Source organism: Heptranchias perlo, chromosome 1, assembly GCF_035084215.1.
Source record: "Heptranchias perlo isolate sHepPer1 chromosome 1, sHepPer1.hap1, whole genome shotgun sequence".
Classification (NCBI taxonomy): domain Eukaryota; kingdom Metazoa; phylum Chordata; class Chondrichthyes; order Hexanchiformes; family Hexanchidae; genus Heptranchias; species Heptranchias perlo.
In genome coordinates, this window is record NC_090325.1 from 72,356,172 (window position 1) to 72,380,391 (window position 24,220).

Below are 24,220 nucleotides of genomic sequence, written 5' to 3' on the forward strand. Positions count from 1 at the left end.
ATGAACAGGGTGGTCAGACTGAACAGTCTGGTTCAGCCTGAGACAGTGGCTGGGGAAGGGATGGAGTTGGTGGTAAGAGTGGAATTTGTGGCGGGGCTGAAACTGGCTTTGGTTTTCCCACCGTTGAGATGGAGATTCACAACTCATCCACGGACTGTTTTGATAGTGCTGGAGGGACTTTGGATTTCAGGATAAATCAACTCCCTTTTTGCCACTAGAAGAGACTTTTATTTTTTTTGACTTGGATCCACTGAATCTTCTCTTCCTGTATGATATGATGGTGAAATAATGACAAGAGAAAATCATGTTGATGGCCCAGAATTTAGTGTAGCTGGTCAACGTATGGCACCCACCGTTAGTTAGACTTGCCCATGCCCGTTTAATCTCTGTGATATTTTGCACTACAAGTTGCTGGAAGTGGGAGATGGAAATGGTGCGGCGCCCTCTACAGGGCATCTGGGATTTGTGTGAATAGGGCAAGCAACTATGTATGTCCTTAACCAATAAGATTGAAAGCTTGTTAAATGAACAGCACATGGTCTGAACAAGGAAGTGTAAGTTAGTGGGTGCATTCAATGTCAAATCAGGTACAGAAAGAGAAATAAAAAGAGGGAAAGAAAGATTGGACTAAGAAAAAGTTTTTAAAAATTTTTTTAAATCTTCAACAACAATTATTATCTGAAGGAATGAGACACCACACTTGTAATAGTTAATTTTCAGTGCCTGAGAGGTTATTTGGCAATAATTAACACTATCATGCCATTAAAAAGGGTACTTAGACTGAAATGGACAAGCTCTAACTTCCTTTGGCGAGTTTAGTTTGTATCTACCATTCAAGTACAGGAAATTCACGCTGTTCAATGCATTTGAATGGTAAATTAGACAGCAATGCCGTTTTCGCAAAGCTAATGGCGGAGCGGCACATCTCGGACAGCAACTTTCGGATTTTCCCGTTTAACTGCGCATCTGCCCTCGCCTGAAGTTGCTGTGCGATTTGCCCAAAAATAACAGTGAGCGTCGTTAGCCTCACTGTTATTTTGACAGCAAATACTGGGCCGTTGTTTTGGGTGTAGACCTTCATTAAAACCGTATGTAACATTGCCCTCGGTGGCTCTCCAGCTTTTTTTGGCTACCAGAAGCAGTAGCATGACACCATTGAATCACCAGCAAAGTCTTTACTACATAATGTTTTACAATTTAAGCCAACTGAACGTTTAAATTATATATATCATGGGCACAATTTTGCATGAAGGGCAAAAATGGGGTAGTGTTGATCCATGACACAGGCAGATTTGTGTTAGTTGTTCAAGAGGTGGGCTGTGCCAAATTTTATGATAGGAACCCCTCCACTAATTGGAACAGCCTATTGGTATAGAAAATGTTTAGCCTGTAGCATACTTGGCTGGGGAGTGTAAAATTTAGTGGAACAGAAGCTCCTAAGGAGCTGCTATTTGCCATGAAAGGGAAGCGTGTGAGGTCGCAGTAATGTGGATTATAACAACAGCTTGCATTTTGTATAATAAAACGTTTTACAGACAATTAACAAACCTGTGCCATGGAAATTAGGTTAAGAGAGGTGACTGAAGACTAGTTTGAAAAGATGGGTTTTGAGAAGGTTTTTAAAGGAGGACAGAAAAAAAAGGCAGAGCAGTTTAGGGAGAGAGTTAACAAAGATTAGAGCCAAGGTGACTGTGACTAATAGTGGGATACAGGATGCCGAAGTCAGCAGGTTCAAGGACACAGATGGGGAGGTAAGGGAGGAAATGGTTGTAGAGGTTGTGAGGAGCTAGGGCATGGAGGCATTTGAAGCCAAAACAAGGATTTAAACTGTATGAGTTGGGGAATACAGTTAGGAGGGAGTGGCCCTGGGAGTCCTCGACATTGACTCCGGACTCCATGAAATCTCATGGCATCAGGTGATTACCACCTACTGCCCTCCCTCAGCTGATGAATCAGTCCTCCTCCATGTTGAGCACCACTTGGAGGAAGCACTGGGGATAGCAAGGGCACAGAATGTACTCTGGGTGGGGGACTTCAATGTCCATCACCAAGAGTGGCTCGTTAGCACCACTACTGACCGAGCTGGCCGAGTCCTGAAGGACATAGCTGCCAGATGGTGAGCGAACCAACACGAGGGAAAAACCTACTTGACCTCGTCCTCACCAATCTACCTGTCACAGATGCATCTGTCAATTACAGTATTGGTAGGAGTGACCACCTCACAGTCCTTGTGGAGACCAAATCCTGTCTTCACACTGAGGACACCATCCAACATGTTGTGTGGCACTATCACCGTGCTAAATGGGATAGATTTAGCAGCTCAAAACTGGGCATCCATGAGGCGCTGTGGGCCATCAGCAGCAGCAGAATTGTATTCCAGCACAATCTGTAACCTCACTGCCCTCATATTCCTCACTCTACCATTATCAACAAACCAGGGGATCAACCCTGGTTCAATGAGGAGTGTAGAAGAGCATGCCAGGAGCAGCACCAGGTGTACTAAAAAAGAGGTGCCAACCTGATGAAGCTACAACACAGGACTACATGCATGCTAAACAGCGGAAGCAACATGCTAGACAGAGCTAAGCGATTCCACAACCAACGGATCAGATCAAAGCTCTACAGTCCTGCCACATCCAGTCGTGAATGGTGATGGACATTTAAACAACTAACGGGAGGAGGAGGCTCTGTAAACATCCCCATCCTCAATGATGGCAGAGTCCAGCACGTGAGTGCAAAAGACAAGGCTGAAGCATTTGCAACCATCTTCAGCCAGAAGTGCCGAGTGGATGATCCATCTTGGCCTCCTCCCGATATCCCCACCATCACAGAAGCCAGTCTTCAGCCAATTCGATTCACTCCACGTGGTATCAAGAAATGGCTGAGTGCACTGGATACAACAAAGGCTATGGTGCTGAAGACTTGTGTTCCAGAACTAGCTGCGCCTCCAACCAAACTGTTCCAGTACAGCTACAACACTGGTATCTACCCGACAATGTGGAAAATTGCCCAGGTATGTCCTGTTCACAAAAAGCAGGACGAATCCAATCCAGCCAATTACCGCCCCATCAGTCTACTCAAGTGGCACTTGCTCACTAATAACCTGCTCACTGATGCTCAGTTTGGGTTCCGCCAGGACCACTTGATTCCAGACCTCATTACAGCCTTGGTCCAAACATGGACAAAAGAGCTGGATTCCAGAGGTGAGAGTGACTGCCCTTGACATCAAGGCAGCATTTGACAGAGTGTGGCACCAAGGAGCCCGAGTAAAATTGAAGTCAATGGGAATTGGGGAAAACTCTCCAGTGGCTGGAGTCATACCAAGTGGTGGTTGTTGGAGGCCAATCATCTCAGCCCTAGGATTAATTAACAATTTTGTTGTGCGGGGTCCCTTAGGGAAGAGTGACCAGAACATGATAGAATTCCTCATTAAGATGGAGAGTGAAGTAGTTGAATCCAAAACTAGGGTCCTGAATCTAAATGAAGGAAATTACGAAAGTATGAGGTGCGAGTTGGCTATGATAGATTGGGGAACTTTACTAAAAGGGATGACGGTGGATAGGCAATGGCTAACATTTAAAGAACCTGTGCAGGATTTACAACGATTATTTATTCCTGTCTGGCGCAAAAATAAAACAGGAAGGGTGGCTCAACCGTGGCTTACAATAGAAATTAGGGATAGTATTCGATCCAAAGAGGAGACATATAAAATTGCCAGAAAAAGCAGCAAGCCTGAAGATTGGGAGCAGTCCAGAATTCAGCAAAGGAGGACAAAGAGATTGATTAAGAGGGGAAGAATAGAGTATGAGAGTAAACTAGCAGGGAACATAAAAACTGACTGTAAAAGCTTCTATAAATATGTCAAGAGAAAAAGATTAGTGAAGACAAATGTAGGTCCCTTACAGTCAGAAATGGGGGAAATTATAATGGGGAAAAAAGAAATGGCAGAACAATTAAATACATACTTTGGTTCTGTCCTCACAAAGGAGAACACAAATCACCTGCCAGAAATGTTAGGGAACCACGGGTCTAGTGAGAGGGAGGAACTGAAGGAAACCAGTATTAGTAAAAAAAAATGCTCTGGAAATTACTGGGGCTAAAGGCTGACAAATCCCCAGGGCCTGATAATCTATATCCCAGAGTACTAAAGGAAGTGGCCCTGGAAATAGTGGATGCATTGGTGATCATCTTCCAAAATTCTATAGACTCTGGAACAGTTCCTACAGATTGGAGGGTGGCAATTGTAACCCCACTATTTTAAAAAAAGGAGGGAGAGAAAAAACAATGAATTACAGACCAGTTAGCCTAACATCAGTAGTGGGGAAAATGCTAGAGTCTATTATAAAAGATGTGATAACAGAACACTTGGAGGGCATTAACGGGAATGGACAAAGTCAGCATGGGTTTATGAAAGGGAAATCATGCTTAACAAATCTACTGGAATTTTTTGAGGATGTAACTAGTAGAATAGATAGGGGAGAACCAGTGGATGAGGTGTTTTTGGATTTTCAGAAGTCTTTTGATAAGGTCCCACACAAGAGGTTAGTGTGCAAAATTAAAGCACATGGGATTGGGGGGGGGCGGGAAATATACTGGCATGGATTGAGAATTGGTTAACAAGTATGTCTTTTCTTAAGTATGGAGACCATACAGTTTGGTCTCCATACTTAAGAAAAGACATACTTGCTCTCGAGGCAGTACAAAGAAGGTTCACTCGGTTAATCCCGGGGATGAGGGGGCGGACATATGAGGAGAGGTTGAGTAGATTGGGACTCTACTCATTGGAGTTCAGAAGAATGAGAGGCGATCTTATTGAAACATATAAGATTGTGAAGGGTCTTGATCGGGTGGATGCAGTAAGGATGTTCCCAAAGATGGGTGAAACTAGAACTAGGGGGCATAATCTTAGAATAAGGGGCTGCTCTTTCAAAACTGAGATGAGGAGAAACTTCTTCACTCAGAGGGTGGTAGGTCTGTGGAATTTGCTGCCCCAGGAAGCTGTGGAAGCTACATCATTAGATAAATTTAAAACAGAAATAGACAGTTTCCTAGAAGTAAAGGGAATTAGGGGTTATGGGGAGCGGGCAGGAAATTGGACATGAAGCTGAGTTCGGATCGGTCAATGCCCTGTGGGTGGCGGAGAGGGCCCAGGGGCTATGTGGCCGGGTCCTGCTCCGACTTCTTGTGTTCTTTAGATTTGTGGTTGGGATCAGATCAGCCATGATCTTATTGAATGGCAGAGCAGGCTCGAGGGGCCGATTGGCCTACTCCTGCTCCAATTTCTTATGTTCTTATGAAACAGAGTAGGAATAAACGGGTCTTTTCCGGGTGGCAGGCAGTGATTAGTGGGGTACCGCAGGGATCAGTGCTTGGGCCCCAGCTATTCACAATATATATCAATGATTTGGATGAGGGAACTGAATGTAACATTTCCAAGTTTGCAGACGACACAAAGCTTGGGTGGAATGTGAGCTGTAAGGAGGATGCAAAGAGGCTCCAATGTGATTTAGACCAGTTGGGTGAGTGGGCAAGAACATGGCAGATGCAGTATAACATGGATAAATGTGAGTTTATCCACTTTGGTTGTAAAAACAGAAAGGCAGATTATTATCTGAATGGTGATAGATTGGGAAAAGGGGAGGTGCAACGAGACCTTGGGTGTCCTTGTACTTCAGTCGCTAAATGCGAGCATTCAGGTGCAGCAAGCAGTTAGGAAGGCGAATGGTATGTTGGCGTTCATTGCAAGAGGATTTGAGTACAGGAACAATGATGTCTTACTGCAGTTGTACAGGGCCTTGGTGAGACCACATCTGGAGTATTGTGCGCAGTTTTGGTCTCCTTATCTGAGGAAGGATGTCCTTGCCATGGAGGGAGTGCAACGAAGGTTTACCAGACTGATTCCTGGGATGGCAGGACTGACTTATGAGGAGAGATTGGGTCGACTATATTCACTAGAATTTAGAAGAATGAGAGGTGATCTCATCGAAACATATAAAATTCTAACAGGACTAGACAGATTGGACAGGGCAGCAGGCACATTGGAACAACACCACATGCACGTTCCCTTTCAAGTCACACACCATCCCGACTTGGAAATATATCGCCGTTCCTTCATTGTTGCTGGATGAAAATCCTGGAACTTCCTACCTCACAGCACTGTGGGAGAACCTTCACTACACGGACTTCAGCGGTTCTACACGGACTTCAGCGGTTCAAGAAGGCGGCTCACCACCACCTTCTCAAGGGCAATTAGGGATGGGCAATAAATGCTGGCGTTGCCAGTGACGCCCACATCCCATGAACGAATTAAAAAACAAAAGCGAATTGAGCCAGTGTAGATCAGCGAGGATAGGGGTGATTGAAGAGTAGTAGGACTTGAGTGCAGGATAAGATACAGCCAGCTATGTTTTGGACAAGTTAGGTTTTATGAAAGATGAACGATGGAAGTCCAGCGAAGAGGCTTTGGAACAATTGACTCGAGGTGAAAAAAACCTGGATAAGAGTTTCAGTGGCAGAGGGGCTGAGGCTAGAGAGTTGAAAATAAAGGAGAGGATGTGGAGTTTGATGCTCAGATCAGGATTGAACATAATGAGATTGCACACTTTTGTTTAGCCTGATTCATTGGCCAGGGAAGGGGTTGAAGTCAGAAGGAAGGGACACAATTTATGGCAGATACTAAAAATGATGACTTCAGTATTCCCTATGTTCAGCAGAAGAACATTGTGACACATCCAATATTTGATGACCGGAGGATGTCGTCTGTGACTTTGGTTGAGGTCATTTCAGTGTTGGGAAATGCACAGCCCGGCTACAGTTTTGGCCACCACATGACAGGAAAAATGTGATTGCCAGGGCTGGAGAATTTTAGCTGTGAGAAAGGATTGGATAGACTGGTGTTGTTTTCTTTGGAACAAAGGAGGTTGAGGGCAGATTTAATTGAGGTATATAAAAATATGACTGGACTAGATAGAGTGGATAGGGAGAACCTATTTCCCTTAGCAGAGGGGTCAGTGATCAGGGACCATAGATTTAAAGTAATTGGTAGAAGAATTAGAGGGGAGCTGAGGAGAAACATTTTTACCCAGAAGGTGGTGGGGGTCTGGAACTGCCTGAAAGGGTGGTAGAGGCAGAAACCCCCAACTCATTTAAAACATACTTAGTTGTGCACTTGAAGTGCCGTAACCTACAGGGCTACGGACCAAGTGCTGGAAAGTGGGATTAAACTGGATAGCTCTTTTTCGGCCAGCACGGACACAATGGGCTGAATGACCTCCTTCTGTGCTGTAACTTTCTATGATTCTATGTGCAGAAGTTAGACTGAAGAGATTCAAACAGGAAGTTTTGAGAGAGATGCGCATGGAGTCGAGAGACGATGATACGTTTGAGGACCTTAAGAGAGAAAGGGTGGTTAGCTGAAGAGGGTTGATGGATCAAGGGTTGGTTATTTTAAGGAAATTATGACAGTTTTGAAAGGGAGAGGAAGGAGAACTGTTAACATTGTCAGTTACCCTCGGGCCAGGAGGGGTAGTTGAGTGATCTGTTGTTGAGTGGGCAGGAGATCAGAGGAGCAGGAGATGGGTTTTGTGGAAGAAATTAGTTTGGAAAGGGTGGGTTGGGAGATGGGATAAGAAACTGCAAAGTGACGAGGGTTCTGAGCTGGAGTGGTTGGGAGGACTGGATGGCAGTTAGGGGAGAGGAAGCAACAGAGACATCTGTGTCGATGGTTTCAATTTTAGAGATGAAGACTACATGAGTTCCTTACATTTGGCATTGGAGATGAGAGTGGAGGGGGCAGAAGAAAGATTGATTTTAGGCTGATGGGTGGTTTTGGCTGAGGAGAGCAAGGCACAGTAAAGCTTGACATGGTCAAGCCAAATCTGGCAATTTCTGACTATGCTAATGGTATATCAGATATGCTCAAGTTTGCACCCCTCTGAATTCAGGACAAGAAGTTTTTGGATGTAGGGGGAGTGATGAGGATGGAAGGCAGTGATCAATTTGCTGGGAGCAAGGACGTTGGAGGCGAGGGAGTGGCTTAATAGGTTGACCGTAGCAGAGATGTCATGTTGGGTGGAGGGCCAGACGAGGGACTTGAGAGTTGGAGAGAGAATTAGTGAATTAACTAGGGAAGTGTTTTTATTTTGTGAACAAATGGTAAGGGTTTGGAATTCAGAGAGAGTAGGGAAATGTGGATATTAAGGTAGTGGTCAGAGATGGTCTTATCAGTGATCGAGACTTTGTTTGCACAGAGGCCACGAGAGATGTTGAGGTTGAAGGGGTGGCAATGGGTATAGGTGGGGGAGTTTATATGAAGGGTGCAACTGAGTGAGGATTGGAAAGCAGAGAAGTTTGAGGAGGGAGACTTGGGGAGTTTAGGTATAGGCTGAAATCACAGAGGATAAGGGAGAAGAGGAGGGAAATTATCTGAGAGAGGAGTCAGCATGTTGTTTTGGAAGATCGTATGTGACACAGTTTTTAAATAATAGGTGGTAGGAATGGAAGAGGGTGAGTTACGTGAAGGAAGAGCAGGTGACAAAATAGTAGCGGGAAAGACCGAGGTAGAACTTGGCTGGAGAGCTACACCGCTGCCGTGGCAGTTTATGTCTAACATGCTGTCAGATGGGAAGGCTTTAGTGCAGAATAAGGATTTGCTAGCATAAGCAAGGTTTCTGTCAGCACTGGGATATCAATAGAGTCATCCAGGATAAGATCATGGATGGTGAGGGCCTTATTTGTGAGGGAATGAATTTTCTAGATTCTGAGTGGGACTCCGATGGAAGAAACCTTGGCATGGTCGAGGGTGGGGGGTGATAGTAGATAAGGAGAGGAGAATGGGGATGAGGTTAACCCCTCGAGTGAGGAGGGCGGGATGATAGAAGGGAGTGGAGGGCGAGGCAGTTGGAGTTGCTGCTCTGGGAGAGCCAGTAATGGTTTCCAGAGTGGACATGGCGAAGGATACCAAGGGAGGCAAAGCGGGAAGCCGTGGACTCATTCAAGAGGGACCAGATCCTTGGATGGCGGCAGTAGAGAAAGTAGTCTGAGGAATAGTATCAAATGAGAGTAATGATCAAGGGACGCTTGATGCTGGAGAAGGGGCAAGTGAAAAGGGCATGGCTGGTTGGGGAGAAATGAAGGCCAGCAGGACGGGGCTGAAACTTCCTGAGAGGAACCAGTTGATTTCAGATTTGTCACCGTAATATATTAAACAGTATGCCAGCATGTACAGATATTACATTTTGTTACAGATGTAAAACTATCTTAAAATGTCTACAATGGACAACTTGCTTTTTCAAAGTCAAGGGCTGAGTAGGAGAATTAGTTTCTATTTTCTGTTAGTTTTGGATAAGAGCTAAAAAAGCAGTTGATTGAAATTTACTGAAGACTGCTAACTTGTAAATAAACCCTTCTGAAAGCTTGTTTATTTTTTATTCCAATCAGGTTATTATGATAACACAGTATTTCACAGGGTCGTACCGGGCTTTATTGTGCAAGGAGGGGATCCTACAAGAACTGGAACAGGTGGTGAATCAATATATGGGCGGCCATTTAAGGTCTGAATCTTTTTTTCAATTTTCTCACTTCCTCTCTTTAAGGTACTGATTAATGCTGGGATAAATTCCATGGTGCTGGCACCCTTTTGCTACTGCTTCCAGAGGGCTATTCTTAATGTGAGACTCTAGGAAGGATGTTCCACCATAGAAGCATCACAGCTGAGGTTGATTGCTGTCTTCATCTTCCTGCTTTTCAGTAAGGGGCAGGGATCATAGGAGTTGGAATGATTGTTGATTCCTTCTCCTCCCTCAGCCTATACATGCTTGAGGCCAATTGTAGTGTTCCCGCCATCAAGTAACTCAGCACAGATCAGCGATCAAACCTGGGACCTGTCTGTGTGATACGGTAATACACTGCACTGTTCATTTATCTACTAAAGCTTTGAGGGAGCTGGGATGTCTGAATTTTCTATGTTTGTACATTTTGTATTAAAAAAATTTCTGTGTTTTTTCTTTGTGTTCTGATTGAATAAGTATTAATAACAATTACATTACAGTCTATTTGAAAGTTTTTCATATAAGTAATGCCAATTGGATTCTTTTGATTGTAAACTATACTTTGGGCATGATTTTAGCCTGGAAAAATGGGTGGGTTGGGGGCGGGGGGGGGGGGGGTTAAAAATTGCAACAATTTCAAACCCGCCTCTAACCCACCGTTTCCGGTTTTCATGGGGGCGGCACGAGAGATAGGTAACCAACCCACTCTCAGGAGGCGCGTTGGTCATTAAAACCTTTCAAGGAGGCTGCGGGTCTCCATTTTTTTCAGGTTTTGTGATTTTTATCCTCTGGGAGCCGGGATTCCCGGGCCTTCTCCTTCATGCCATGTGAGAGGAGGTGAGATGGCCCGAAAATGCAGGTTAGCGCCTTTATGGCACAGCTTGTGGGCCTGGAGGAGCAGGAGTGCTTCCTCTCGGTCCAATAAGTCTACCTGCAGCAATTCCCCCACCCCACCACCAACGACCGCGACCTCCGTGATGATCCTGTTTCTCTCCCCCCCCCCCCCCCCCCCCCCCCCACCCCCCCTCCCCCCAGATGACTGACCTTCGATTCCGGCCCCCTGAGGACTGACCTGATCCCCGCACCCACTTTCGGACTAAAATTATGCCCTTTGTATTTCTTGAAATCTCCAGTTTTCAATAAGCTTAATTTTTTTTTATTGTTGTTTTAACTTGCAGGATGAATTTCATTCTCGTTTACGTTTTAATAGAAGGGGATTGGTCGCTATGGCAAATGCTGGACCTCATGATAATGGCAGCCAGTTTTTCTTTACATTGGGACCTGCAGATGAACTCAATAACAAACATACCATCTTTGGAAAGGTTAGATTATGAGCATAAAGAAATTTTGCTATTGCATTCCAGTTCTATCTACTGACATGTCCAAGGATAAGACTCACACTAACACTTACACTATTCAAATAAGCACACACACACTACATGTACTTGTACACATTACCCTTGCTCCTGGTGTTGCAATTTTTCAGTAACACTTTATAATATAAGTTTCCTATGTAAACATTTTAGTGGAATTCCTGTATTAACAAGTTCAACATTGTCCCTTGTGCTCTAATTTCATTTCTCCAACCACTTGGTGCTGTTGCACCTTCCTTTTCCGTCTCCCACCTCTGCTGTACTAGCCACAGAACTGAAACCTGCTTTCAAGTGGTTTGCTGTTAACTGTAATTATCATATTCATTTTCTTATGATCTAATCTTTCCTTAAGTTGTTTAAGTGCTTTTACTTTCATAGTAAACTACTTAAAGCTGGTTCCTGGTTATGGCTGGGAATGCAGCTTTACTCACTGCTGGAGCTGGAAAAAAAATCTTCCAGACCATATTGGGCTTCAAGTCCTGCTCTTGGCAACCAGCCTCACTGATTATTTAAAAAAGAAAGCGAATCTTCCGAGCCCTGTTGGGCCTCAGGTCCTGCTCCCGGCAACTGACAATGCTTTTTAAGCACACCTTCCCCTTTTGCTCCTGCTTGCCAACTGAGGACAGCTTCCATTCATCCAACCCACACTCAAAAGCCCATATCGGGTCTTTAGCTGGGAACTGGCTTTTTAAATACCAGACTAGGATTCCCTGTTATTCAACATGTTTGGAGTTCAAAGTAAGGGGGGAGCCCTACACTGAATCCTTCCCCACACTTCAAAAGCCAGTTCCTGATTACGGCTGGGAACCACCTTTTCTATTATTTGGAGGGAATTCTTTTAAAGGCTTCTGCATAACTTTGGGGAAATCTCAGTTATTTAAGCTGCAAAAACTTTAAGTAATAGTGGCTAACATTAAGTAATAGTGCTAACGTTGTGCCGTTGTTTAAAAAAGGAGCGAAGGATAGACCGAGTAATTACAGGCCAGTCAGCCTAACCTCGGTAGGCAAATTATTGGAATCAATTCTGAGAGACAGGATAAACTGTCCCTTAGAAAGGCACGGACTAATCAAGGACAGTCAGCACGGATTTGTTAAGGGGAGGTCGTGTCTGACTAACTTGATTGAATTTTTCGAGGAGGTGATGAGGAGGATCGATGAGGGTAGCGTAATTAATGTGGTCTACTTGGATTTTAGCAAGGTTTTTGACGAGGTCCCACGTGGCAGATTGGTCAAAAAAGTAAAGGCCCATGGGATCCAAGGGAATGTGGCAAATTGGATCCAAAATTTGCTCAGTGGCAGGAAGCAAAGGGTAATGGTCGACGGACGTGTTTGCGACTGGAAGGCTGTTTCCAGTGGGATGTCGCAGGGCTCGGTACTAGGTCCTTTGCTTTATGTGGTATACGTTAACGATTTGGACTTAAACATAGGGGGCATGATTAGGAAATTTGCGGATGACATAAAGATAGTCCGTGTGGTTGATAGTGAGGAGGAAAGCTGTAGGCTGCAGGAAGATATTAGTGGATTTTTTTTTTATTCGTTCATGGGATGTAGGCATCGCTGGCCAGGCTAACATTTATTGCCCATCCCTAATTGCCCTTGAGAAGGTGGTGGTGAGCCTCCTCATTAGTCAGGTGGGCAAAAAAGTGGCAAATGGAGTTCAGTCTGGAAAAGTGTGAGGTAATGCATTTGGGGAGAGCAAACAAGGCATGGGAATACACAATAAATGGGAGGATATTGAAAGGTGTAGAGGGAGTGAGGGACCTTGGAGTGCATGTCCACAGATCCCTGAAGATAGCAGGACAGGTAGATAAGGTGGTTAAGAAGGCATATGGAATGCTTTCCTTTATTAGCCGAGGCATAGAATCTAAAAGCAGGGATGTTATGCTGGAACTGTATAAAACACTAGTTAGGCCACAGCTTGAGTACTGTGCACAGTTCTGGTCACCACATTACAGGAAGGATGTAATTGCACTAGAGAGGGTGCAGAGGAGATTTATGAGGATGTTGCCAGGACTGGAGAATTTTAGCTATGATGACAGATTGGATAGGCTGGGGTTGTTTTCCTTGGAACAGAGGGGGCTGAGGGATGATTTGATTGAGGTGTATAAAATTATGAGGGGCCTAGATAGAGTGGATAGGAAGGACCCATTTCCCTTAGCGGAGGGGTCAATAACCAGGGGGCATAGATTTAAAGTGATTGGTAGAAGGATTAGAGTGGAAATGAGGAAACATTTTTTCACCCAGAGGGTGGTGGGGGTCTGGAACTCACTGCCTGAGAGGGTGGTAGAGGCAGAAACCCTCAACTCATTAAAAAAAAATACCTGGATGTGCACCTGAAGAGCCGTGACCTGCAGGGCTGTGGACCAAATGCCGAAAAGTGGAATTGGGCTGGGTGGCTCGTTTCTCAGCCGGCGCAGACACAAGGGGCCGAATGGCCTCCTTCTGTGCCGTAAATTTTCTATGATTCTATGGCTTCCCCAAATCTGAGGCTGAGGAGACAATTAAAGGTATTCACATAATCCTGCTGCACCAAGCAGTTGTTGATTTCTTCCTCTTACCCTTTCCTTTTCCCTCCTACACTGAGCACCTGCTCCTCACCTTTTTTTCTCTCTCCTGCCTTCCCTGACTGTGAGCCACATTCATCACGAGAAAATACAGCTTGCCTTCCAACCACAGTTCAAAAGGCACCCGCAATTAGGTGACTTGCAGCACTCTGCCCAGCACTCTGCTGTTGCCACTACAAGATGCTAGCTTGTCGTCCATACCTCCCACTTGAAAGGACAGAAGAGGTCAGAAAATGGTAGAAGGGAGAACAAAAAGACAAAGCACTAGAAAAGAAGAGCACGGGAGAGAGAATCAGAGGAGACAGAATAGATGAGACTGTAAAAGGAAGATGAGCAGAAGAGGAGAAAAAGAAGTGGCCACATGAAGGTAAGACAGGTAAGAGAGAACGCACCCTCTGATTTACTGTGAGTAACTCCATAAACGATCCACTATATAATACAGTGCACAACAGTTAAATGAACAATGATTTTGCCAAGTAATTTTATTTACTTAACGGTTCTATTCTTTTATCCGTTTTGACTGTTGTATCAAGTTTGGCAAGAAGCTAACAATAGAATGCAAACAGGATTGCAATTAAAGCACTATAAATACAGTCACACAGTTATGGATAACAAAGTATATTTATATCATTTGCTTCATTGCAAAAAAGCACTTAAAAATCTTTAAGAAAGGACTTATAAAATATTCACGGAGACAGAGTTTCTGCCACAGTTTGTTGCCGAAGGGTTTATGCTTCGCTAAAATATGAGTAAATTATAAGCATCACAAAGCTTGAGCATTGGCACCTGATGAGGCGGTTCCACATTGATTACCAAAAGTGCTTGCACCCTAGCATCTGTAGTGGTGAAAAAGACTGAAACATCACTGATTTGGTGACTAGGCAATTTTCACAACTAAACAAAGACACTTGTAAAAAGAGCTAAACGTATTCATTGGCAAAAAGGGCTTACACATTGGCTTTAGCGAGGCAGTGTAAGGCTTAAATGAATAAATCCAGACTTTCGCAATTCACTTAAGTGTTTTATTCATTTAACAGGGACAGCTACCTTTGTAAAAGATCGAAAAGGGATTTGTGCATGAAGATTTTATTCTCAAACGTTTTATTCTTTTATCAGTTCATTTAAGTGGGCTTAACTGTATTAAAAGTCTTGCATACTTACCGTTGAGCCGTCCTAGCTTCATCTCCAAGGAAGGTGGCACAGTTCTCCAGTGCCAGCCATCTCAGACTTGTAAAAGTCAGGCTTGTCACCTGATCCTCCCTCCTTGTCGCTTCTTGCTGCTTTCTCTTGCCACCTCTTCTGCTGCTCAATCTCCAAGCTGGCCTATCCCCACTTCAAGAGTTGGACTTTCTTTTTTCTCCCCACTGCCACCCCTGCCCTGAGCACCAGTTCATTTCATCCCATGCCCTGCAACGAGATAAGCCATTATTGCTGGCTGTGCCTGCGAACCAGTTTTAAGTTGTTTGTGTGCTTATGATGCTTTTACTTTCATAGTAAATCACTTAAACTCAGGCCCTGGTTATTGCTGGGAACGCAGCTTTTCTCATTGCTGTAGCTGGTTTCCCAAAAGGGTTTTCTCAAAACTGAGCTGGGGCAAGTCTCTGTTACTTAAAGCATATACTTTGCTTATGCTGTTTGTTGATTTACCCCTGTAATTGCTTTAGAGATGGAGCTAGAAGGGCTTAATGGTAAGTATGCAAGACTTTTATATAGTGGATCGCTTTTGCAGTTGCTCACAGTAAGTCAGAGAGTGTGTTCTCTCTCTTACCTGTCTCTCTTACCTTCATGTAGCTACTTCTTTCTTTTTCTCCTCTTCTGCTCAACTTTCTCTTTCTATCATGGAAAGCCTTTTTTAAAACCTTGCAAGGGGAAGGGAAACATATGATTTTCCTTCATTCCGGACCTGCTCGGAGAGCCTGTGCCTTTTCCTGCTGTTTTTTACTGTGTAATACCACTCCTGTATCCCCTGCCCTGAGCACCCATGCCACCCCACCAATCCCCACTGCCAACTCACCCCCAACAAAACTCATCACTTTGTTCCCAACCATGGCCCTCAAACTGGCATTAAGTTCTGTAAAGTTTTTATTCTGCCTTTACTAAAATAATAAGAGCAATAAGTGCATTGAAGATGTATGTGTATATATATATTTATATGTATGTATGTATATTTAGGTCAGAACTATGTTATAGCTTTGAAGATGCTCTACATTAATAATACATTTTATATACATATATGTATACAAAATTTAATTAATGTAGATCACATTCAAAGTTATGAGAGTTGTGACTGATCCATGCAATTGAATTTCATCAACAGTACGTTGTAGAATAAGAATCTAATAAGATAATCCTGTTTTGATTATTGGTGGGAAAATTATTATAGATTTTTTTTTACAGGTGACTGGTGATACTATTTATAATATATTAAGATTAGCGGAAGTAGAAATTGATAAAGATGAACGACCAATCAGTCCCCACAAGATTAAATCTACAGAGGTGAGATGACCAATTTGAAATTCATATTTTAATTGTTTGTATGATACCAAATTTAAGTAGGGAGTCCATAGTCATTACATCAGAAGTACTTTTTGGATACAGTTCTTCTATTTAATCCATCAATCTGTTCTATGAATGTGGTGCTGTGAGGGTATAAATTTATGCCACTTAATGTTGTTACCGTCAATCAACTGAACTCCAGCCCTTTGTGTTAATTCTAACTGCGGTATTTAACATTCACCACAGGGTGGATCTGTAACAGTACATTTCCGGTCTTGCTAAAGGTAAGTTACAGCAAATATGTTGTACTTACCCTGGGGCCATGAGAAATCCACAACCACAACCACTAGGCTACCATCTGGCCTTGTATGTAGCAGCAATAAGATATTATTGTCTTTGTGGAGGTTCAAAAAACTTGAAGAGCATACTGCTCAGACAGAAGCTTTTAATAAACCAATTCACTAAGACGATATAGTCTCTATTATGTCGACGAGCTAATGATTTAGTTGCAGGTATAGATGGTATTCATGCTAAATTCCTAAAATGAGCGCTTTGAGGGGAACTCTCAGAGTTGGAACACATATTGTCAAGAACTGCTGATTTGCCTTGCAGCTACTTTTCTGAGGCCTGAGAATAGGATTCTGTTTGAGATGTACAGAGTGCAGTTGTGATCCCTAGCCACAAGAAGGGGGATCCTTGTGAGACTGAAAACTAAAGGAATCTTGCTGATATCAGTAGCTGTAAGATTGTTCTTCAGATCATTGTGGCATTTAATTTGGAGGCCCGGGGTGAATCAAAAAAGGATCAAGCTGAATTTTGTTTTTGTGAGGATTGCGTTTGGCAACTTCATAAAGTTTTAGGAGCGATCCACTTGCGTTGCCTTTATCAAAATACTGAAACCTTCAGGAGTAGATGGCCAAATCTTGGATTTTATCTGGGAACTTTAACCAATGGAAAAATGGTTTAGGATCATTGTTGTGTAACTGCAAAGCCTTGTGGGTAGATGTAACCCACAGGTCCTCTTCCAGCTCCCTAATGACTCTTTTACCCTTTACACTCTCCATCATACTCTACCTTTATAGCCAAAGAGAATTCAAGCACTATTTTAAAGGCCCTCTGTTTTCAATTAACAGCTTTCCTTTCCATCATAGTTATTTAGCAGAACCTTATTTTAGTGGATGTGCAGTTAGGAGGAAAATTAGAAACTCCTTGAACCATTTTCACAAAAGAAGAGTGAGGTAATTTGCACAATGTCTATTAATGATGTGCCATTCTGGACAGCCACAAGAATGTTCTGGAAATTTCTGAGTTGGGATGAAGAGCAATCCTAAATAAATATTTTAGTGACATTGGCCTATAAATTGCTCTGAGCGGCAAACGAACACCGCTCGCCATTCCATAGATTTATACTCACCCACTAACTTTATTGCGGGCACTTCCTCTAATAGGAAGCTGAGAAGAGCCCAGCATTAACTCCAGTGAAGCCAGGACCCATGGAAGAAGCAAGAGGATTGTTCTCTCCCCTCGACCAATCAGATTGCAGCATCCTTGAAAAGCTGCAAAGAGTCAAAATCTTGAAGTACAAGCTGCAATGTAAAAACCAGAAAGTGAAAGTTACCACAATAAAATCATTTATAAAAACTGTTATAGACAGCGAGAAAAAGAGAGGGTAAGAAATAGTCGCATTAAATAAATGAGACAGAAAGAAAAAGTTAACAAAAAAAATTTTAATGACCAAAAACTATTAAAATATGGAGTAATGAGACTCCACATTTTAAAAGTCAATTTTTAGTTGTTTGGCAGTCATTAAGACTCACCGCACTGTTAAAACTTAGTTTAGACCTGGTATATTTAAGTATACCTGTTTTGTGGCAATATTAGTTAGTTTCCAGCTCTCCAACAGAAGAGCGAGTTGGCGCTGGTCCGTTGATTCTGTTGATTGCAGATGTCAATATCCCTTTAAGGCGAACCTGTCAAATCACCAGCGAGCCAGTAAGAGCAAGTTCCGGATTTCCGCGTTTGCCTGCGCATATGCTAATGCCAGAACTTGCTCTTTCATTTAGCCACCAACAATGGTGAGCACTGTTGAGCTCACTGTTCTTTTTAAAACAATTTCTGGCCCTATATTCTGACACATTTACGATCCAGCAAGTCCTTTAAGGAATAAGGATGATGGAAATATCCTGGAGGATTCAGCAATGATAGAAATGTTAAATGGATTCTTCACAAATTAAGATGTTATGTTTTTGGCTTTTAAGGTACTGTTTTCTTTTTCAATGTTTTCATAGAACTTCTGTTGATCGTGCTTTCTCCCACATGAACAGGAAATGCGCTTCCTGAGTGTTCTTCCCTTGCAGAGGGTAACATGGGTTGGGTCTAATAATTAACCTAACTGCAGTAAATTGAATACTAGAACTTGCGTAAGGTTTCCATTATCTCTTCAATCAATTCAGAAAGTGAAAATACTACATCAAGGAACAGACTGATACAAGCTAAAATACCTAATTATTTACAAATTAGATGACACGGTGAAGCATGAGAAATGGGTATGCACTACATTGTACAGTCAGTAAGCTCAAAACATTTGGAAAAACATCCAGAGGGCTAATTTACTATTGTGCTGTCTGCACGGTAGAACTTCGAAACAATCATTTGATGAAGAAGTAAAGTTCTAGGGAAAGATTCAGGATTGCTACAGACTAGGTCTCCTCTTTTAACGTGGCATTTTCATTCTCCTGCACAGTGCTTTGGTAACAACCCCCTTCCTCTGAAGGACTAGCCAGATGAACTCTCTTTCAGGGTACCATTGATGACTCCTTCAGCATCAAAAGCCTCCAGTTTATAAATTAAACATTTCTTTGATCTCAGGATAGCAGATCAAAGGCTCAATATTATTTTGACATCTAAAACAGATCATTTTAAAATTAAATGCAATGTAACAACTACTTGGCAGAATATGAACTCTATTTAAAATAGTGTAAGAAATAATTACTACTAATGTGAATCTTAATTGTAAACAATTTTACAACACCAAGTTATAGTCCAACAAATTTATTTTAAATTCCACAAGCTTTCGGAGGCTTCCTGAGGAAGGAGGAAGCCTCCGAAAGCTTGTGGAATTTAAAATAAATTTGTTGGACTATAACTTGGTGTTGTAAAATTGTTTACAATTGTCAACTCCAGTCCATCACCGGCATCTCCACATCAATGTGAATCTTAAGAAGTGTAAACAATTTTACAACACCAAGTTATAGTCCAGCAATTTTATTTTAAATTCACAAGCTTTCGGAGACTTCCTCCTTCCTCAGGTAAATGTTTCAGGAGCTCCTTGAAGCCTACGCATTTATACATATAGAACAATACATGGTGTTTACAGACTGCCCCTGCAACTGCCCGTTGCCAAGGCAATCACCGTGTTCAGACAGAGAGGTGTCACCTGCAGAACCCCCGAATACACATTCAACAAAAAAACAAACAGGGAAAAAAAACAGAGAAAAAAAACAGAGAGAGGCAGAAACATCCGGAAGGCAGAGAGAGCCAGCAAATGACCCATTATATTAAAAACAGATAACATTTGTTCGCTGGTGGGGTAACGTGTAGCGTGACATGAACCCAAGATCCCGGTTGAGGCCGTCCTCATGGGTGCGGAACTTGGCTATCAATTTCTGCTCGACGATTTTGCGTTGTCGTGTGTCTCGAAGGCCGCCTTGGAGTACGCTTACCCGAAGGTCGGTGGATGAATGTCCATGACTGCTGAAGTGTTCCCCGACTGGGAGGGAACCCTCCTGTTTGGCGATTGTTGCGCGGTGTCCGTTCATCCGTTGTCGCAGCGTCTGCATGGTCTCGCCAATGTACCATGCTCTGGGGCATCCTTTCCTGCAACGTATGAGGTAGACAACGTTGGCCGAGTCACAGGAGTATGAACCATGCACCTGGTGGGTGGTGTCCTCTCGTGTGATGGTGGTATCTGTGTCGATGATCTGGCATGTCTTGCAGAGGTTACCGTGGCAGGGTTGTGTGGCGTCGTGGACGCTGTTCTCTTGAAAGCTAGGTAATTTGCTGCGAACGATGGTCTGTTTGAGTTCCCCTCCCAGTCGGGGAACACTTCAGCAGTCATGGACATTCATCCACCGACCTTCGGGTAAGCGTACTCCAAGGCGGCCTTCGAGACACACGACAACGCAAAATCGTCGAGCAGAAATTGATAGCCAAGTTCCGCACCCATGAGGACGGCCTCAACCGGGATCTTGGGTTCATGTCACGCTACACGTTACCCCACCAGCGAACAAATGTTATCTGTTTTTAATATAATGGGTCATTTGCTGGCTCTCTCTGCCTTCCGGATGTTTCTGCCTCTCTCTGTTTTTTTTCTCTTTTTTTTCCCTGTTTGTTTTTTTGTTGAATGTGTATTCGGGGGTTCTGCAGGTGACACCTCTCTGTCTGAACACGGTGATTGCCTTGGCAACGGGCAGTTGCAGGGGCAGTCTGTAAACACCATGTATTGTTCTATATGTATAAATGCGTAGGCTTCAAGGAGCTCCTGAAACATTTACCTGAGGAAGGAGGAAGTCTCCGAAAGCTTGTGAATTTAAAATAAAATTGCTGGACTATAACTTGGTGTTGTAAAATTGTTTACAATCTTAAGAAGGGCTTTTGACTTGTTTGCTCAGCTACAAGAGCCTACAATCACACGTACTTAACCATTGTCTTGAATGTTATGCAGAAATTTACACTTCACAGCAATGTCCTAATTAAACAGCAGGTCACAGGATGAGCTAGCTGCCTTGGCAGACAGATTGGCTCTGATCTGCCATCTTAATCTTAGGAAAAGAACAGAATCTGCTTTCATTGAGCTTTTAAAAATACACATAACCATGACAGGATGAAATCTCACTTTTCATCACTTTAGACTGGAGATAAATTTCACATTCACATGTAGTAACTTCAGATATCCAAGATGTTTTATAAAAAGTTGCAATACCAATTTTCTGCCACTTGATGTCACCAATGTAATTTGTGAATGCAAGCAACTTCTAATGATTCAAGTGCATACCAGAGAAACTTAAGGCATAATTGCATGTTTATGAAAAGTAGTACATTGTTGTAGCCACTATGATTTCCATTGTCCTACAGAAAAATATGATTAGTGTTCATGGACGCCTAAATTAGTGAGTCAACAAATGTTTACGTAAATAACTGTGAGGTCTGTTTCTAAGTTAGAATGCATGTGTATAAATATTTACATCCCTGGAACTTTTGAAAACCAGATATAACTTTGGAACGATGCTTTTCTCTAACATTTAGGGATTGACCTCAGTCTCAGTGTTGAAAGTATATAAAAGCAAATTCATTGTTTGTTTCTAAATATTTGCTTTTAAGCTGAACATTTATCAAAATACTTTTCTAGGTGCTGCACAATAGCTTTGATGACATTGTTCCAAGAGTATTGAAAAAACACAAAAAGGAAAAGAGAGAGGAAGAAGTGAAAAAATCTCATTCCAAAGGCACAAAGTAAAAAAAAATCTTTGTATCATTCTTGTTGCCCATTTCTAATATACCTAACCTCTTTTCTATTTTCATATACAAACCTGTGTAAACTCTTTCTGTCATTGGTATGCATGTTGAGTATTCTTTTTATTTTTGAGCTATAGTCACATACTTTAATTGAAAGCTTCATCTTAGATGTGACTTTCCCACCTCCTTCCTTTATCAAGTGATAAAGTAGTGTGTGCTGTGTGCAGTTCAAGAAAAAAATGTGTCTACATTTGGCATCTTCTCACTGAGAGGGTTGCTTGCAATGTTGGACCATTTGTATTGCAGTATAGAAAATTTTGCCGTTTGCATACAAAAAATTAGAGTTTGGGGCTTTATTGAAGTCGATTAGTATTACAATTCAAGAAGAAAAAATGTGCAAAACTTGGAAGTGAAATAAAATTGGAATCAAAGGTATGGAATGCTTTTAAATGCTCTTTTTTGAGTGAAGAGCAGCAAGCATACCACAAATTGCATATTCGTTCTCTGGTTCAGAAGCTAAGTGCACATTTTTTTGAAATTTTAAGAACATTTCTGCTTGAAAAAACATATCTCCAGTTTCTTTTTCAGTTTTAAAAAAAAATGCAGGGATAATTTTACTTTTTGACACATGGACAGCATTTATGTAGTGGTGGTTTTGTAGCATTTAATCCACAAAATATAATTATCAAGCTGAGTCAGTAGCTGAAAAGTAATGTATTGAAATTGCTTCAGCTTTCTAATCCTACAGCAGAGACTGATTTAACAAGAGCTCAGGTGTATGTTCTAAGATAGAAAAATGATGTGCGAAACAAAGCTTGCAATTAATGGAGAACATCATAATTTTCCTGAGTCCCAGCAAGCACTGGCACATCTATAAACCCATACATAGAGGATCTCCAGACTCAGATGGACAGTCAAATTTGATACAGTGATCTCTAGAATTAGTCATGGGAGTTTCAGAATTTTTATCTGGCACCTCATCAAAGTGAAGTATCATTTCAGTAGTATAAACAAGAGTACATCAGCATCTGAAAAGAGGAGAGGTTACTGTTCCAGCTTGAGATCCTTCATCTCGGCTTGAAGTGTCAACTTTTCTTTCTCCAGATCCTGAGAGATTGGCATGTATTTCTAGCTTTAATGTTTTTATTTCAGATTTCAGTTTTTTTTTATACATGTTCAGAGAAGAACTAGCCTTTTAGGTTGATAGCATTTTCATGAATCAAGACCGAAGCCATTGTCTTTGGTCCCCGCCGCAAACTCCGTTCCCTAGACACTGACACCATCCCTCTCCCTTGCCACTGTCTGATGCTGAACCAGACAGTTCACGACCTGAGATGAGCTTCCGACCACACATCCGCTCTATCACCAAGTCTGCCTACTTCCACCTCTGTAACATCGCCCGTCCTCCGCCCCAGCTTCAGTTCATCTGCTGCTGAAACCCTCATCCCCATACCTTTGTTACCTCCAGACTGGACTATTTCAATGCTCTCTTGGGTGGCCTGCCATCTTTCACCCTCCATAAACTTGAGCTCATCCAAAACTCTGCTGCCCGTATCCTAACTCGCACCAAGTCCTGTTCTCTCATCACTCCTGTGCTCGCTGACCTACATTGGCTCCCGGTCGGGGAAAGCCTCGATCTTAAAATTCTCATCCATGTTTTCAAATCTCTTCAAGGCCTCGCCCCTTCCTATCTCTGTAACCTCCTACAGACCTCCGAGATCTCTGCACTCCTCCGATTCTTGCCTCTTGCGCATCCCCGATTTTAATTGCCTTCAGCTGCCTATGCCCTAAGCTCTGGAATTCCCTCCTTAAACCTCGCCACATCTCTACCTTTCCTCCTTAAACATGCTCCCTAAAACCTACCTCTTTGACCAAGCTTTTGGTCACCTGTCCTAATACCTCCTTATGTGGCTCGGTGTCAAATTATGTTTGATAACATTCCTGTGAAGCGCCTTGGGACGTTTTTGCTACATTAAAGGCGCCATATAAATGCACGTTGTTGTTGGAAGGAAAACTTTTTAAGTAAACCCACTGCACAGATGACACAGTAAATAGTGTAGACGGGGGCAGAATGTTGCAAAGGGACATTGATAGATTAAGTGAGTGGGCAAAACTGTGGACGATGGAGTTCAATGTGGGAAAGTGTGAGGTCATCCATTTTGGACCTAGGAAAGATAGTTCAGTATACTTTCTAAATGGTGAGAAGCTAGGAAGTGTGGATGAACAGAGAGATTTAGGGGTCCAAGTACAGAAATCACTAAAAGCTAATGGACAGGTACAAAAAATAATTATAAAGGCTAATGAAATGTTGGCCTTTATCTCAAGAGGGCTGGAATACAAAAGGGTGGAAGTTATGTTACAGAGCTCTGGTTAGACCCCATTTAGGGTATAGTTCAATTCTGGCCACCACACCTCAGGAAGGATATATTGGCCTTGGAGCGGGTGTAGCCGATACCGAGGCTAAAAAGTTTTGATTACGAGGACAGATTGCATAGACTAAGCTTGTATTCCCTTGAATATGGAAGATTAAGGGATGATCTAATTGAGGTGTTTAAGATGTTCAAAGGAATTGATAGGGCAGATGGAGAGAAACTATTTCCTTTGGCATAGCCTTAAAATTAGAACTAGGTCGTTCAGGAGTGATTTCAGAAAGCCCTTCTGCAAACAAAGGGTAGTGGAAATTTGGAACATTCTCCTCCAAAAGCTTTTGAGGCTAGGTCAATTG

At 42.6% G+C, this 24,220-nt stretch overlaps 1 protein-coding gene across 2 annotated transcripts in view; it reads left to right on the top strand.

The window, feature by feature from the left end:
* Positions 1-24,220, top strand: part of cwc27 (CWC27 spliceosome associated cyclophilin) — a 304,048-nt gene that overhangs the window by 27,968 nt on the left and 251,860 nt on the right. For both annotated transcript variants that reach the window (XM_067986629.1, XM_067986639.1), the window contains exons 3-6: positions 9,439-9,551; positions 10,727-10,870; positions 15,883-15,981; positions 21,389-21,492. In XM_067986629.1, coding sequence (XP_067842730.1) covers positions 9,439-9,551; positions 10,727-10,870; positions 15,883-15,981; positions 21,389-21,492 — 460 coding nt within the window. The remainder of the gene's footprint in view (positions 1-9,438; positions 9,552-10,726; positions 10,871-15,882; positions 15,982-21,388; positions 21,493-24,220) is intronic.